Source organism: Geotrypetes seraphini, chromosome 15, assembly GCF_902459505.1.
Source record: "Geotrypetes seraphini chromosome 15, aGeoSer1.1, whole genome shotgun sequence".
NCBI lineage: Eukaryota > Metazoa > Chordata > Amphibia > Gymnophiona > Dermophiidae > Geotrypetes > Geotrypetes seraphini.
Genome location: NC_047098.1, coordinates 12678576 through 12693652, shown reverse-complemented (window position 1 = coordinate 12693652; position 15077 = coordinate 12678576). Strand labels below are relative to the sequence as shown.

The 15077-nt window shown below is 43.4% G+C and overlaps 1 protein-coding gene across 2 annotated transcripts in view; it reads left to right on the top strand.

Annotated features, from left to right (window-relative positions):
• ESPN (espin) overlaps positions 1 to 15077 on the top strand; it is a 110601-nt gene that overhangs the window by 29156 nt on the left and 66368 nt on the right. For both annotated transcript variants that reach the window (XM_033922928.1, XM_033922927.1), the window contains exons 4-7: positions 87 to 269; positions 1779 to 1910; positions 9833 to 10040; positions 12051 to 12328. In XM_033922928.1, the coding sequence (XP_033778819.1) occupies positions 87 to 269; positions 1779 to 1910; positions 9833 to 10040; positions 12051 to 12328 (801 nt within the window). The remainder of the gene's footprint in view (positions 1 to 86; positions 270 to 1778; positions 1911 to 9832; positions 10041 to 12050; positions 12329 to 15077) is intronic.

The window sequence follows — 15077 nt, the reverse complement described above, 5'->3', positions numbered from 1 at the left end:
CCTCTTGCGGTGCTCCCAGGGCCCCCATCTCCCATCCTCAAACTCCAGACGGAGGCGTCACTCTCTCCTCCTTCCTTCCCCTGCAGATGAGTTTTACGGATGTCGGCCTCTCTGACCAGGATGAGGACGGAGCCACCGCCATGCATTTTGCAGCCAGTCGGGGTCATGCCAAGGTTCTCAGTTGGCTCCTGCTTCACGGAGGGGAGGTCAGCACCGATAAGTGGGGAGGGACCCCACTGCACGATGCTGCAGAGAACGGAGAACTGGAGGTAGCCTGCTCTCGTTGATTTTGTCTGACATCTTCAATACGTTGGTTTGCTTTTATGTATGTACGTGTTCAGGGGAGGCATTCCAGGGGCCATATTTTGGGTGGGATGAGAAAATGTAGCATGTAGATCAGTGGTTCCCAACCCTGTCCTGGAGGACCCCCAGGCCAATCGGGTTTTCAGGAAAGCCTTAATGAATATGCATGGAGCATATTTGCATGCTTGTCACTTCCATTATATGCAAATCTTTCTCTTGCATATTCATTAGGGCTATTCCTGAAAACCCAATTAGCCTGGGGGGGTCCTCCAGAACTATGGGATCCCTGACCTGTTGGGTTTTCATGCTATCCTCGATGGATAGTCAAGAGTGATCTGTATGTACTGCCTCCGTGTCACACAAGTTTTTGTCATGCATGTCCAATGTGGATATTCTGAAAACTTAACAGGCTGGGGGTCCCCTAGTACAGGTTTGGGACCCACTGGCCTAGGTAGTTTTCCACAGAAACCCTTTCTGCAAAGAAATCAAGAGCAAATTTCTGTGTAATTGTAAACGTCATCTCAAAGCAAGTAGTCTGAAAATTGTTCCCATAATAAATATATAACTACAGTGATGGGATAAAAGGAAATATCAGTGAATGGGAGCATTGACATATTTTTGTCTTTGAAAGTGTTTCTTTGCTAAACCATCCTTCCTCTAACGTACCAATTTTTGGATAATTAGAAAATGATTAAATGGTTGATTTTATCATGTATTGATGCTGGGATTCGATTATGCAAGATCAAAAGAGGTCCTTACCACTAGTAAAAGCTGTAGCATCCGGTCCCAAACTATTAGATGCTCATTCTGTTTATCTACTTGTTTCCTTCCACTTGGTACTTCATAAAAACGCCCATTTTGCCCTGTGTGCGAGAATCCCACTTCTGACACCATGTATAATGGTTCAACACTCGCTGTACCCTTTTGGAGCTGTGCAGCCTATTGTCGGGTAGCTTAAGATCTGAGCTTACAGTCACCTGTCTCCAAAGCAGAAACTATCACAGCTAAAGAAGAAGAAACTCTCCTAGTTATGATATTAGGATATCCCAATCATTTCAGTTTGGATCCCCCTTCTCCTTGTACTCCATCTCTCCCATGGTGCCGCATATATGTACAATGTTGTCTTAGGGCAGTGGTTCCCAACTCAGTCCTGGAGGATCGCCAGGCCCAGTCGGGTTTTTGGGAAGCCCTAATGAATATGCATGAGAGAGATTTGCATATAATGGAAGTGACAGGCATGCAAATCTGCTCCATGAATGTTCATTAGGGCTATCCCAGAAACCTGACCGGTGGTCCTCCAGGACAGGGCTTGGAACCACTGGTCTAGGGTTTTGATTTTGGCTTATGAACCCTCCTCCTCTTAACATGGAGCATGAAAACCTTACTTGATTAGGAACAGATCGTTAACATACGATTGTACGATTGCTCTGATTTTGGGCGCTGAGCTCGCCTGGGTGGCTCTCTCTCTCTTTCAGTGCTGCCAGATCCTGGTGGTGAATGGCGTGAAGCTGGGAACCCAAGACAACGATGGCTACACCGCTGCGGACCTGGCAGAATACAACGGGCACAGCCACTGCGCTAAGTATCTTCGCACCGTCGAGAACATGGTACAACAAGAGCATGCCGATCAGTATAAATTGCCAGATTTAGTTTATAACATTTTTATTGAAGAAATCAGTAAATATACAATATTATAATACAATAAAATCGTCATTAAATTAAAATTCATCATATTAATTTCCATCAAATATCTTTCATCTCTTCAAAATAGATTTCCCAAATACCCATTACATCTCTCAATACCCTCCCCCTAATTCCTACCCCCTTCCCTTTTCCCCATTGACCTCTCCCCCTATCCTCCCCCAAAATTTAGTTTATAACTTTTTTATTGAAAGAATCATACTAAACCCCCCCAAACCCAATGAAAGTTGACAAAAATAAAGAACTGGAATTTTAAGTAAATAATCATGGCTTCAATGTAAATCATTAAGAATTAAACTTCTTGTCTTAGTTGAAAGATTCTGAATATACAGATCCCAAATTTCTATAAACATACGAATTTTCCTAGCCGAACGCCTAACTTCCCAAGTCTGAAATAACAATACACGATGAAACTGATTCCTCCAATGCCAAAAACTAGGTTCTTTAAGTGCAAACAAAGAAAACAAAAAAATCATGTTTACAGTGTTTCTCCACTTACAGGGATCTCAAAGACCCTCGTGAGGGCCGCAATCCAGTTGGGTTTTCAGGATTTCCCCAATGAATATGCATTGAAAGCAGTGCATGCACCTAGATCTCGTGCATGTTCATTGGGGGAAATCCTGAAAACCCGACTGGAATACGGCTCTCGAGGATCGGAGTTCCCTACCCCTGGTCTATGGACACGTTAGAGCAGGGGTAGGGAACTCCGGTCCTCGAGAGCCGTATTCCAGTCAGGTTTTCAGGATTTCCCCAGTGAATATGCATTGAAAGCAGTGCATGCACATAGATCTCATGCATGTTCATTGGGGAAATCCTGAAAACCCGACTGGATTGCGGCCCTCAAGGAGGGACTTTGAGACCCCTGCTCCACTACTAGGGAAATAAACCTCTGCTCCCCCCCCCCAAAAAAAAAACAAACCTGTCACTTACTTTGTCTTCCGCACATACATGCTCATCTCCTCCTGCTGCTGCCAGTCTCGACCGTCTCACCTACAGCAAGGCAAAAATAAAATACTTTCAGAACTTTGCATTTCTTAATCTCTTCTTATCATCATCTTCTGATTTCTTACTCCCTTTTTTACAGAGGCGCGCTATGGTTTTTAGCGCGCGATAACCACGCGCTAAATGCATGTTATCCTATGGACGCGTTGGCATTTAGCGCGTGCCTTTGTAAAAGGACTCTTGGGGCTCCTTTTATGAAGCCGTGTTAGGGCTTTTACGTGCGGAATAGCATTGAGCTGGCGTTAATTCTAGCCGCTTAGTGCGGGTTTAACACGCGCTAAAATCCTGCGTGCGCTAAAAACGCTATCGCTGCTTAGTAAAAGGAGCCCTCAGTCTTTCCTTATTCATTTCTTTTCCTTTTTCCATATTTTCTCTCCCCTCTGATTTCTCTGCTTTTCTTGTTCCTCCTTTCATTCTCAGTATTTTCTCTCATATTTTCCACCCATATTTTCTTTTGCTTACTGGTTCCCTTTCTTTTCTTTTCTCAAGTTTCAAGTTTATTCAACATTTGATTAATCGCCTATCATAATTACTAAGCGATTTACATTTACAGAAAATACATAATAAAATGTTAACAATAATATAATAAAAATCTAAAAATCATTTTTAAAAAAACTGGACAAATTTGGACAGGAAAACATTGGGAATGAGGGGGAAGAAATACAATTTATAATAGGAAAGGAGGGACCGATAAGGGTTAAAACACAAAATGGCTGGGAAAACAAAATACATATTTAGATATAGTGTAAATATATAGCTGACTGAAGTGAAAGGGAGTTGTGAAGAGCAATTGGCATTTCAATTAAGTATTGAAAGCGTCTTTAAAAAGAAAACTCTTGAGTTGGCTTTTGAATTTATCAAGGTTTTTCTCCTCCCTTAAATAAAGTGTATTTTTTTCTTTATTCTAATTATACTCTTCCATTCTCCTTTCCCTCACTTCCAAATTTCTCACACACCATTTGCTCCTCACCTTCCCATACGCATTCTTCCTCCCTACTTTCCATAATGCCCTCATCCTTCACCTCTTTCCCTCATTTCTTCTTCCACTCCGTCATCTGCTTGCATAAGCCTCCTTGTTTCTCTCTTTGGTTTGTTTGTTTTTTTTAGTTAAATTTTTGTTTAATTAGAAAATACACAATACAGAAAACACAACATTTATGAACACAGCCCAATCGAAAAAAAAAAAAAAAAAACCCCAACCAAGTGATAAGAAAGTCTACTGCATGATTCTTCATGTAGACCAGGGGTAGGCAATTCGAGTCCTCAAGAGCCGGAGCCAGGTCAGGTTTTCAGGATCTCCACCATGAATATGTACGAGATGGATTTGCATGCACTGCCTCCTTGAGATGCAAATCCATCTCATGCATATTTATTGTGGAGATCCTGAAAACCTGACCTGGCTCCGGCTCTCGAGGACCGGAATTGCCTACCCCTGACGTAGACCATAAGGACGACTTTTCAAAACGTGGCACTTTGGATTTTGAAAAGCTTCCAAAAATTGCCGTTGGGCAAGAGGGCTTCCGTGCACGCGTGGATGCCCTTTTGCCCGACAAGAGTATGCAGTTGGGGGTGGGACTAGAGCGAGATTGGGGGTGGGGCTAGGGTAGGATTTGAGGCGGGACTGGGGCATAATGGGGCAGAGATGGGTGGAACTGTGTAGATCTGGAAAATCTGGTAACCCTACCCTTGAGAAAATCTGGTAACCCTACCCTTGAGGACTGGAAATGAATTCAGCTGGATTAAAGTATGTTCCGGTGAGGGGGGGGAGGGGAGTCTCTTATAACCATGTTGTTATTTTGATTTGAGACTGTGACCCAATTATCTCCAAGTTCGGGGATGGGGGGGGGAGGTGTTGTTGTTCCAGAGCATGTCTGGGGATTTTTTTTTTTTTTTTTAGCCATCTAAAGATGGCGAATGTTCCAATTTCCTGATATCCAATATAATTGATTCAAACTAACCAAGGAAGGTCACCAGGGTCGAATAATACAATAAAAGATGAAACTGGTTTCAGAAGCCTAATTAGAAAGAGCTCTTGTCTACCAGCTGGGAGGCTGCAGTGTTACCCTTAACAGCACTGGTAATTAGTGCCTTGGGGGCTCTCGGTAGACCTGAAACATTTCCAAGAGCCCTACAGGGAGGGCAAATGCTACAGCTTGTTATGAGCTGCTTTATTTTCGCTCTCAAGACGGCGCTGAATTTTTCCCACAGCCCCTCTGACTCTAACCATAAAGAAGATATAGATCTCTCTCTCTATATATATATACTGTATATATTTTTTCAAGTTTTAAATCTGCAGTGGGTCCTCGGCCTTGAAAAATAACGATGGGTAATGTAAGCAGTTGTGCTCTGTTTTCACTACTTTTGTTGGAAGCTTCAGGTTCTGTTCCCCTGTCTTCGGTGCGGTCTTTGCCTGTTTACTTATTCATGGCCGCTAGAAATGCGCCTCGGGAGGGCCAACTTGTAGAGCGTGAAGCTTCAGTCGCGTCGGTGTGTGCTCTTAAGACTGAAACTGGTTTCTAGAGTTTTGCATGCGGATGTTGTGTGCGAAGGGGTAGCTCTTGCATGTTCCATCGGCAGACCTTTCTTAACCGTTTCCTTTCCGGAATTCAAGGCTAGTTTCTGTGCTCGTGAGGTTGGGAATTAGAGCTTCTTGTAACGTGGCGCTGAGGACTTTGTAACCAGTCGGGTTTGCAGTAAGGTTGCCATATGGCCCCCAGGTAAAGGAGGACGGACTGAGACATCGGGGTTTTACTTCCATTGCTTTCAACTGATGTAAAACCCAGATCTGTCCTCCTTACTTCCATCGCTTTCAGTGGCATTAAAACCCGGATGTCTCAATCCGGCCTCCTTTTTCTGGAGCCATATGGCAACCCTAGTTTTCAGGGTATTTGCAATTGGCATGTATAGGATAGATTTGCATATATGAGATACCCAGTATATATATATATATATATATATATATATATATATATATATATATATATATATATATATATATATATACACACACACATACTGGGTATATATATTTATTCTATGCATTAAAAACCTAAATATAAGCAGAACCAAGACATCTCAATATATGAATCAAATAGTGAAATTTAAATATGAATATTGAGAATGTAAAATAATGCAATTTTTCCACATACACTCAGATTTGTGTAATCCAACCAAGAGCCGTGGCTCCTATAGCCGAACCCACCGTCCCATCGCTGTGTATGACTTTGCTATACAAACAAGTGAATGAGGCATATGTGCTCTATTGATTATTAATTTTGTTCTCAATGGCAATAAGAGGAAAAACCACTCCACGTAGCTTTAAGATGTGTTAGCAGGTCCCGACATGGACCATATTTCGAGGGTCTGTTTCAAGGAACCCAAAGGAGAAATGCAAAAACTTCAAATGCCAGAGAAATAGTTGCTATGTGATTCGGGCAACAACTTGTGTTCATAAGTTGAAACGGGACCTGCTAACACATCTTAAAGCTATGTGGAGTGTTTTTTCCTCTTATTGCCATTGAGAACAAAGGTAATAATCAATAGAGCACACAGCCTCACTCACTTATAGCAAAGTCATACACAGCGATGGGACGGTGGGTTCGGCTATAGGAGCCACGGCTCTTGGTCGGATTACACAAATCTGAGTGTATGTGGAAAAATTGCATTATTTTACATTCTCAACATTCATATTTAAATTTCACTATTTGATTCGTATATTGAGATGTCTTGGCTCTGCTTATATTTTCGTCATTGATTTTGACCTCTCACTTCTGCATATTTTTGAGAGCTTTTTCCTCACCTCTTATTATTTTTGACTTTACCTTTAAAAAGCTGACATGTTGTAGGTCCCCAGGAAAAGTCTAGGAAGTTCAGTGTAGTCAAGGAGACTGGTGGCAATCTTCTATTAGATCACAAATCTAAAACCTTTTGTCACGTACTTGGAATTGTTTTTTAATCTTGTTCCTTTGAACGTATTAAGGTATAACGCTCTTCCTTTGCCGTCTTTGATTTCCGTACCATTATATATTTTTATTAAAGAAAATTAGAGCTGAAAGTGGGTCAGTATGTGTGAGAAAAGAGCTGGTGGGTCAATGTAACTGGGGAGCGCCTCTGAAAATCCAAGTTGACTACCGCAACACTGCCCCCTTAGGTCCATATTCTATACATGGCACCTTTGAGTTAGGCGGCAAGCATTGTAAAACAAGAACCAAAAAATGTAGGCGCCTGCATCGCGCCTACGGAGGCACTTTCCGCTGCCTGACGCCACCTTAGTTGTGGCTAACTCCAGAAGTGGTGTTAGATGTCGTAAAGTGCCTTCGTAAGCACGATTCACGTGAAAGGTAGGCACCGGAAACGTAGGCCTTGAAAAACCTGGCCTACATTTCCTGTGGTTCTATACTGGCTGTTTTTAAGGCAGGCGCTGGCACCGTTTGTAGAATCCAGGCCTTAGTGCTCAGGTGGCCTGAGGGAAGAGTCTGGCTGGAGCTGGGAGTTAGACAGTGCCTGGACAAATTTCTGGTTAATGTAGGACAGAAAAAGGTTGTCCTAAGTTAACTGGTTAGCCATCCAGGTAACGCCACTGAATGTTGAGGGGTACCCGAATAATTCCTATGCCCACTGGCATAGAGAGGGAGGATGGAGGGGGCCAGCATCTCTCCCCCCCCTCTCCTTCCCCACTGCACACAAATTCCTTCCCCCCATTCTCTACCTCTAGTTCTTCGCTGGCACGAGCCAAAGCTCTAACCGGCTGTTTGCGCTGGCCTCAGCTCTCACTTCCTGGTTGCGGAACCAGGAAGTGACATCAGAGGGAGAGCCATGGCCAGAACAGGCAGCAAGTTGGAGATGCTGCTTTAATCGGGGAAGTCAGAGGTATGGGGGAAGGGAGTGGGAGGTCTAATTTAGCTGGCAACAACTGACATTTTTTTTAAAAAACGCCGATCGCCATAGGCAGAATATTATGGTTTCCTTCATTTTTAAGACAGAACTTCAGTGATGGTACAAGGTTAGGGAAAAAGCATAAAGTTCACCTTCAAAGGAGCCGGGCCCGCTGGCTGAGTTAAGATGCAATCCTCGCCTTCTCGTCTCGCTATCTCGTCATTCTGTAGCAACACTATCCTAACAGTTTCTTTGAAAAGCACTTGAGTATGACGGTTTGGTACTTCCTGTTGATTTTTTTTTTTTTTTTCCTAACAGTGTATATATTCATCACATTTTCTTCACTCGCTCAGCCTTTCAAATCAACTTCAGTGCCTTTCATCCAGTCGCTCATTTACAACCACTGCCCGGCCCGTTTTTGAGGCCTTCCTAAAAGAAAGGGAAACGTTTGACTGTGTTCAGGGCCGATGCAAGGATATTAGGCTCCCGAGCTATAACTTCAGCCTTGCACTCCCTCCCCATGAGCGCCCCCTTTACCACCCTCCCCAAAATGCATCTGGGTAGGGTTACCAGACGTCCGGATCTTCCCCAGACGGCTTTTTAAAACCTGCCGCTTTGTCTGGGTTTTGAAAAGCTTCTGCCAAATCGCCATTGGGAAGGAGGGTTTGCGCAGATGCCACGTGATGAGGTCATGCGTACACTCTTTGGATAACCTCCTGCCCGACGACAACAGACAATGGCGGGGGAGGGGAGGAGCTAGGGCAGGATTGAGGGGGGCAGGGATGGGTGAAACTGGGCAGGTCAAGGGTCCAGATTTTCCGTTTACATCTGGGTAAAGTGTCTATTTGAGAACTGCCAAACATTTCTTCTAGTAAAAGTACTTCCTGCTATTTCTTTGAGTTTCGATGGTTGTCAGGACCTATTGTTTTGTGTTAACTGCAGCTGCTCTTTGGACCCCCCCCCCCCCCTCTCCACCACCGGCCCAGAAGCTGGTTCCTTAGGCAACTGCATAGTCTTGCTGGTATACCACAAGGTTTGCTAGTGAAGTATAGAGGGCAGGGCCTGGATGATGGATTGGTGGTTTGTCATGTGGAAATTAAGGATTACGATGCCTGCAGTGGCCTTTTAGTTGGAACAGTGGCAGGGTTTGGCTATACTTGTAATGAGTGGCATGGAAGTGATGATGGCCTAAGAGAGAGAGGTTTGCGAAGGCAACATTTTGGCCAGGAGGGATGGGGGCGGTTAATGTCCTGCATGTTGCACTTTGTGAACTCATCCACCTAGAGCAGGGGTAGGCAATTCCCGGTCCTCGAGAGCCACAGGCAGGTCAGGTTTTCAGGATAACCACAATGAATATGTAGGGAGATGGATTTGCATGCACTTGCCTCCTTGAGATGCAAATCTATCTCATGCATATTTATTGTGGATATCCTGAAAACCTGACCTGCCCGTGGCTCTCGAGGACTGGAATTGCCTACCCCTGACCTAGAGCAATATCCAACCAGAAAGGAGGAATCTTAAGTGAGTGGATGAAATGGGGCATTTATCTGTCATGTTTTCTTATATTAAGTTTCAGGTTTATTATAATTTTTGATTAATCGCTTATTCCAAGTTCTAAGCGATGGACATATCAGTGAAATTACAAAAATTGAGGGGGTAACAAAACAGACAAAGAACTAAACCCTCCAAAACATATTGGAGACTGACTTAACAATACTAATAAAAACACGAGGAAAAGATGGGAAAAGAAATACAATTTGAATGATAGAAAGGAAGACATTTATGGTAAAGAACAATAGGAAGGGAAAAAACGATGAACCTCGGAGAGAATATGGAAGTCCACAGGCTGATCCAAAATGCCAAAAGATAGAGATTTATAATCTTAAGCACATAAAATTATCCGGCCTGGAAATCCAGGGGTCAAATCTATCCTCTCCTTTCTCCTTTGTAGAGTGTGGAGCACCGCGTTCTTTCGCGAGACCCTTCTGTGGACCTGGAACTCAAACAACCAGACTCTGGCGTATCGTCGCCAAACACCACCATGTCAGCTCAGCAAGCACGTTTCGACATTGGGTCGCCTTCCAGTACCCTGTCCAACTACGATTCCTGTAACTCCAGCCAGTCCAGCACTGGTGAGAAGAAGGGCTGCCAGGACTCCAGTAAGTGACGTTCCCGTTCTCCCCCGCGGTTTCATTCAGTGGCATAGTAAGGGGGGGGGAGGGGCGGTCCGCCCCGGGCGCCATCTTCATAGGGATGCAGCCCCCATCCTTATCTCTGCCCCTGCTCCTTCCCTGCCCCCACCCCCACACCGCTTCCCTTCCCCCATACCTCTGTAACGTTCCTGGCGCGAGCAGCCACCCTCGACCTGGTGTTGCGCCCGCGGCGGCTCTTCTTCTGATGTCACTTCCTGGGCCGACGCCTAGGAAGTGATGTCAGAGGGCTACAGCAGGTCAGGGGTTGCTGCTCGTGCCAGGAACGTGACGTAGGTACAGGGGAAGGAGTGTGTTTGTTTTGGTCTATGTTACTCGATTTTATATTTTTTTATGTTTGTTACACCGCTTAGAAGCTCAATCAGCGGAATATCAAATTTTAACTAATGGGCAGACTGGATGGACTGTTCAAGTTTTTATCTGCTGTCATTTACTATGTTAATAAAACTTGAAACTAGCACCTGGAAAATTATTGTAAAAAGAATAGGCAGACATTGTAATATTAGGAGAATTAAAATCATAGGGGCGAATATTCAGCCAGCAGCAATGAGAAACTTTTTAAAATTATATTTATGTGTATATATATATATATATATATATTATTTTTTTATTGAAATAATTTTTAACAATGTATTAACACAAAGTCAAAATATGAATACAAAAAGTAACAAAGGAAAACATGAACAAGCAATACAGTTATAATTACAGTTACATTATAACTCTGGAAAATCCATCTAGCCCACTATATGAGAGGAAGCGTTTCTTTTTTTTTTTTTAAGGCAATATATTACATGCCTCCCTCTGTATTTGCGGAGGTTAGGGGCAGAGCCGGCCTGCGAATGACTTTTGGGCCGACTCTGGCCTCCCTCCTGGCATCCTGGCCCTTACCTGGTGGTCTAGCGATGACACGGGGAAGGAGCGATCTTCCTACACTCCTGCCCCGTGCAGAGCCGTCATCGAAAATGGCTGCCGTGAGTTCCTGTGGTATCTCTAGTTGTAAGAAACTTGAATGGTGTAATACCATGTTACCCCTCTGGGTGGCAGTCTATATGGAGAACTTTTAGATTGGTCAGTATTACCGTATTTTTTGCTCCATAAGATGCACTTTTTCCCCCAAAAAAAGTGAGTGGAAATGTCTGTGCGTCTTATGGAATGAGTATAACCATTTTTTAACCCCCCTCCCCCCGGTATTTTTAAATTCTGGTGGTCCAGTGGTATATTGGCAGGAGTGAGCTTTCCGTGCTCCTGCTCCTCCCTAGTTGGATGGCTGCCTCATTATCTCGGGGCCAGGAATGAGGTTTTTGCGCTCCAGCCTGGGCCCGTGTCGCTCTCTGAATGGCTGCCATCAGTTCTCGCAGGACTCGCAAGAACTGACGGCAGCCATACAGGAAGCGGCGCAGGGCCAGGTTGGAGTGCGAAAAGCTCTCTCCTGCCTTGTGCACTGCTTGCCCCAAGATAATGAGGCAGCCGCCAAGTGAGGGAGGGGCAAGAGCGCGGAAAGCTCGCTCCTGCTGATATACTGTTGGTCCACCAGAATTTATAGGGGGGGCTGGGACTGTCTACTATTTAGACCTACCCTGTACCACTAGACCTGCCCTGTACCCTGTCCTGGCCTACCACTAGACCACCAGAGGTGGTATAGGGCAGGGAAGGGGGGGGACAGGGTGCAGAGCCTAGCAGGGAGTGAGGGGGGCTGGATGCAGAGGCTGATATATATTAGTACACAATTTGGTTCAGAATGGTTTTTTTTCTTGTTTTCCTCCTCTAAACCTAGGGTGCGTCTTATGGTCAGGTGCGTCATATGGTGCAAAAAAATACAGTAATTGCTGCAAAAATAAATAATTTAACTATGTTTCTTTTGTTTAAACAATCGATACAATTTTGCAGTCAAAACTAGAAGTGGCAGACTAGGTGGGGGGGGGGGAAATTCTCAATTAATCTCTTTCTACCCTTCCTCAGAGCCTCCGGAAACAACAATAACAGACATGCAGACGTACATGGACATGCTGAATCCAGAGATCGACCCAAATGGCGGCAGACAGGGGGAGGAACCTGCCATGATACCCCCCTCCCCCCCAGCCTTCCCTCCACCCCCTCCCCCACCCCCAGATCCCAGGCTCCCTCCTCCACCATGTTACCCAGCGCCAAGCCCCCCTGAGGAAGAGCACGCAGCGGATATCTACGTCCAGGCTAAGAACAACTTGCGCCACATTGACAACGAGGCCTTCAGAGATGAGGTAAAGCTCGGCACTGCGGTTCTACCTAACGATCTGTCTTGTAAGGTAACTTGGTTAAATTCTTTGGAAGGCGGGTAGCAAGTGCCACCAAAATACTCCTGCAGCAGCAGCAGCAGCCTTTCCATGTTGTCGGCTTTTTCTCTGCCATCATGACCACCTCCTGCTCCTCCTCTGCCAGTTGTGAACCGAGCCTCGGGGCCTACATAACATAACATAACTTTATTTTTCTATACCGCCTCAATCAAAAGAATTCTAGGCGGTTTACAGAAAAGAGAAAAACTGGACAATCGGCGAAATACAAACTATTAATGGTAAAAATACAGCATATTAACCCTTTCAGGACCATAAGGATCGTAGGCCAATTTTTGTGGTTTTGACGACATTTTTATGGTAAAAAGGGCTTGCAGATGCCAAAAAATTGATTTTTTTTGTGAAATATCATTATTTTTATTTAAAAAAATCACACTTCTGGCTTATGGACAGTGTGGCAAGTGAATCTTCTCGTCAATCTGGCAACGACGCTAATGAATGAATGTCGGAACCAGTTTGTTTACATAAAGGCAGTATCCTATGGAATCCGTACATATCAAATTTAGAACTGTAGACTATCCCAATCAAAATTGATAGGATTTTAAAGTTATGGGACAAATATGTCCCTTGGTCCTGAAAGGGTTAACTGAAAAGACAATAAAAATATTTAATACAGTAAAATTATTATGTTAAGAATAAAACCTCGAATTAAGAGATAAATTTATCAAACAATACCTACCGTCTTAATTTCTTTTCGGAAGGCGCCATAAGGCAGCATGACTCCGCTAATGTAGTTACCCAACCAGGACTGTTGTTTGCTTGCTTAAAATGCGAGCATCCTGTCTAAGAAAGACCTAAATTTACAGCCTAAAATCTTCGGGTTTGCAAATAAATTACAGATCCTGGTTAACCCTTTCAGGACCATAAGGATCGTAGGCCAATTTTTGTGGTTTTGATGACATTTTTATGGTAAAAAGGGCTTGCAGATGCCAAAAAATTGATTTTTTTTTGTGAAATATCATTATTTTTATTTAAAAAATCAAACTTCTGGCTTATGGACAGTGTGGCAAGTGAATCTTCTCGTCAATCTAGCAACGACGCTAATGAATGAATGTCGGAACCAGTTTGTTTACATAAAGGCAGTATCATATGGAATCCGTACATATCAAATTTAGAACTGTAGACTATCCCAATCAAAATTTATAGGATTTTAAAGTTATGGGACAAATATGTCCCTTGGTCCTGAAAGGGTTAACCTCACAGAGTTATGTAGCACGAATTGGGATAAAAGGTAGGTCACTCTTAGGAAGTGGTCAAGTTTATTTAACATTTGTTAAATTGCCTAGACATAGTTTCTAGGCAGTTTACGGTTAAAATTAGCGAGAAGCTTTACAACGACCAATACATTTAAGAACAATAAATGTGACTTACTGACTGACTTGTGCAATAGGATAAGAGGAGAGAACTACAATATTGGATAGGAAAGAAATGATTAGGGTAAAAAAAAAAAAAAAAAAAGGGGGAGATCTTAGTAAATTAGAATATAAAAGATTATTGTCCTGATAAGAACGTTTAGATGTTATAAGCATCTTTAACTAAAAATGCCTTTAATTTGAAATGAGTCATTGATGTTTCTTCTCTTAAGGCAGGGGTGTCAAAGTCCCTCCTCGAGGGCCGCAATCCAGTCAGGTTTTCCCCAATGAATATGCATGAGATCTATTTGCATGCACTGCTTTCATTGTATGCTAATAGATCTCATGCATATTCATTAGGGAAATCCTGAAAACCTGACTGGATTGCAGCCCTCTAGGATGGACTTTGACACCCCTGTCTTAAGGTAATAGGAGCGGAGTTCCACTGTTACCGATGGATGTATGCTGATGGGGTGGGTCAGGGCAGTAGCTTCAGTTCCTTTCTCTCACCTTTAATGGGCCTTGACTGCAGGGAAACTGCTTGGAGCTGTTGGAATAGTGGTGGCAGTTATGGGGGAGTCTAATGAATCCCAAAAAGGCAACCCTAACCCTAACCCCACACACACCAAACAACCAAAGCCTACCAATAAAACCAAAATGTGACAAGAAAAGGGTCTGTATAGTAAAGTTTTTAAGTGGGTTGGGACAAAGTTCTTCCCCCCCAAAAGAAGTAGCTAATAGGATTTCCCACACAGGAAAGCTAGGGACCTTCCTCCACTTCAAAATCACTGAGTTCTGGAACAACCTTACCTCCCCTCTTCGGAACTTGAGCTCTCTCCAAGTTTTCCGCAAACATCTGAAAACCTGGCTTTTCTCAAAAAATGTAAGTCTCCCTCCAATTTAGGAATCAAGGAAACTCTTATATCTTGGCATCCCAAGTCCTCTAAATTTTCTTCACACTTCTACCTCTAACCCTCTGTTGTAGTTCCTTCCTATTTCTCCTACTGTAAACCGCGTCGAGCTCTACGAACGTGGAGATGATGCGGTATACAAACCTAAGGATTAGATTAGATTAGATTAGGATTATACGAAACACTAGTTTATTATGTCCATCCAGAAAGATATAGTCCCAACCCAGCACTGTATTTCGGCATACGATACGCCTGCCTCAGGGGTCAAATATACACTGAAAATGTAAAAGAAAAATTCAAAATAAATCTAACATACGTTATGAAAATAAACTTTATAAAAACAAAGTATACATTGCTACAACATAAAACACAAGATAATAAGACCAAAAAACCCCA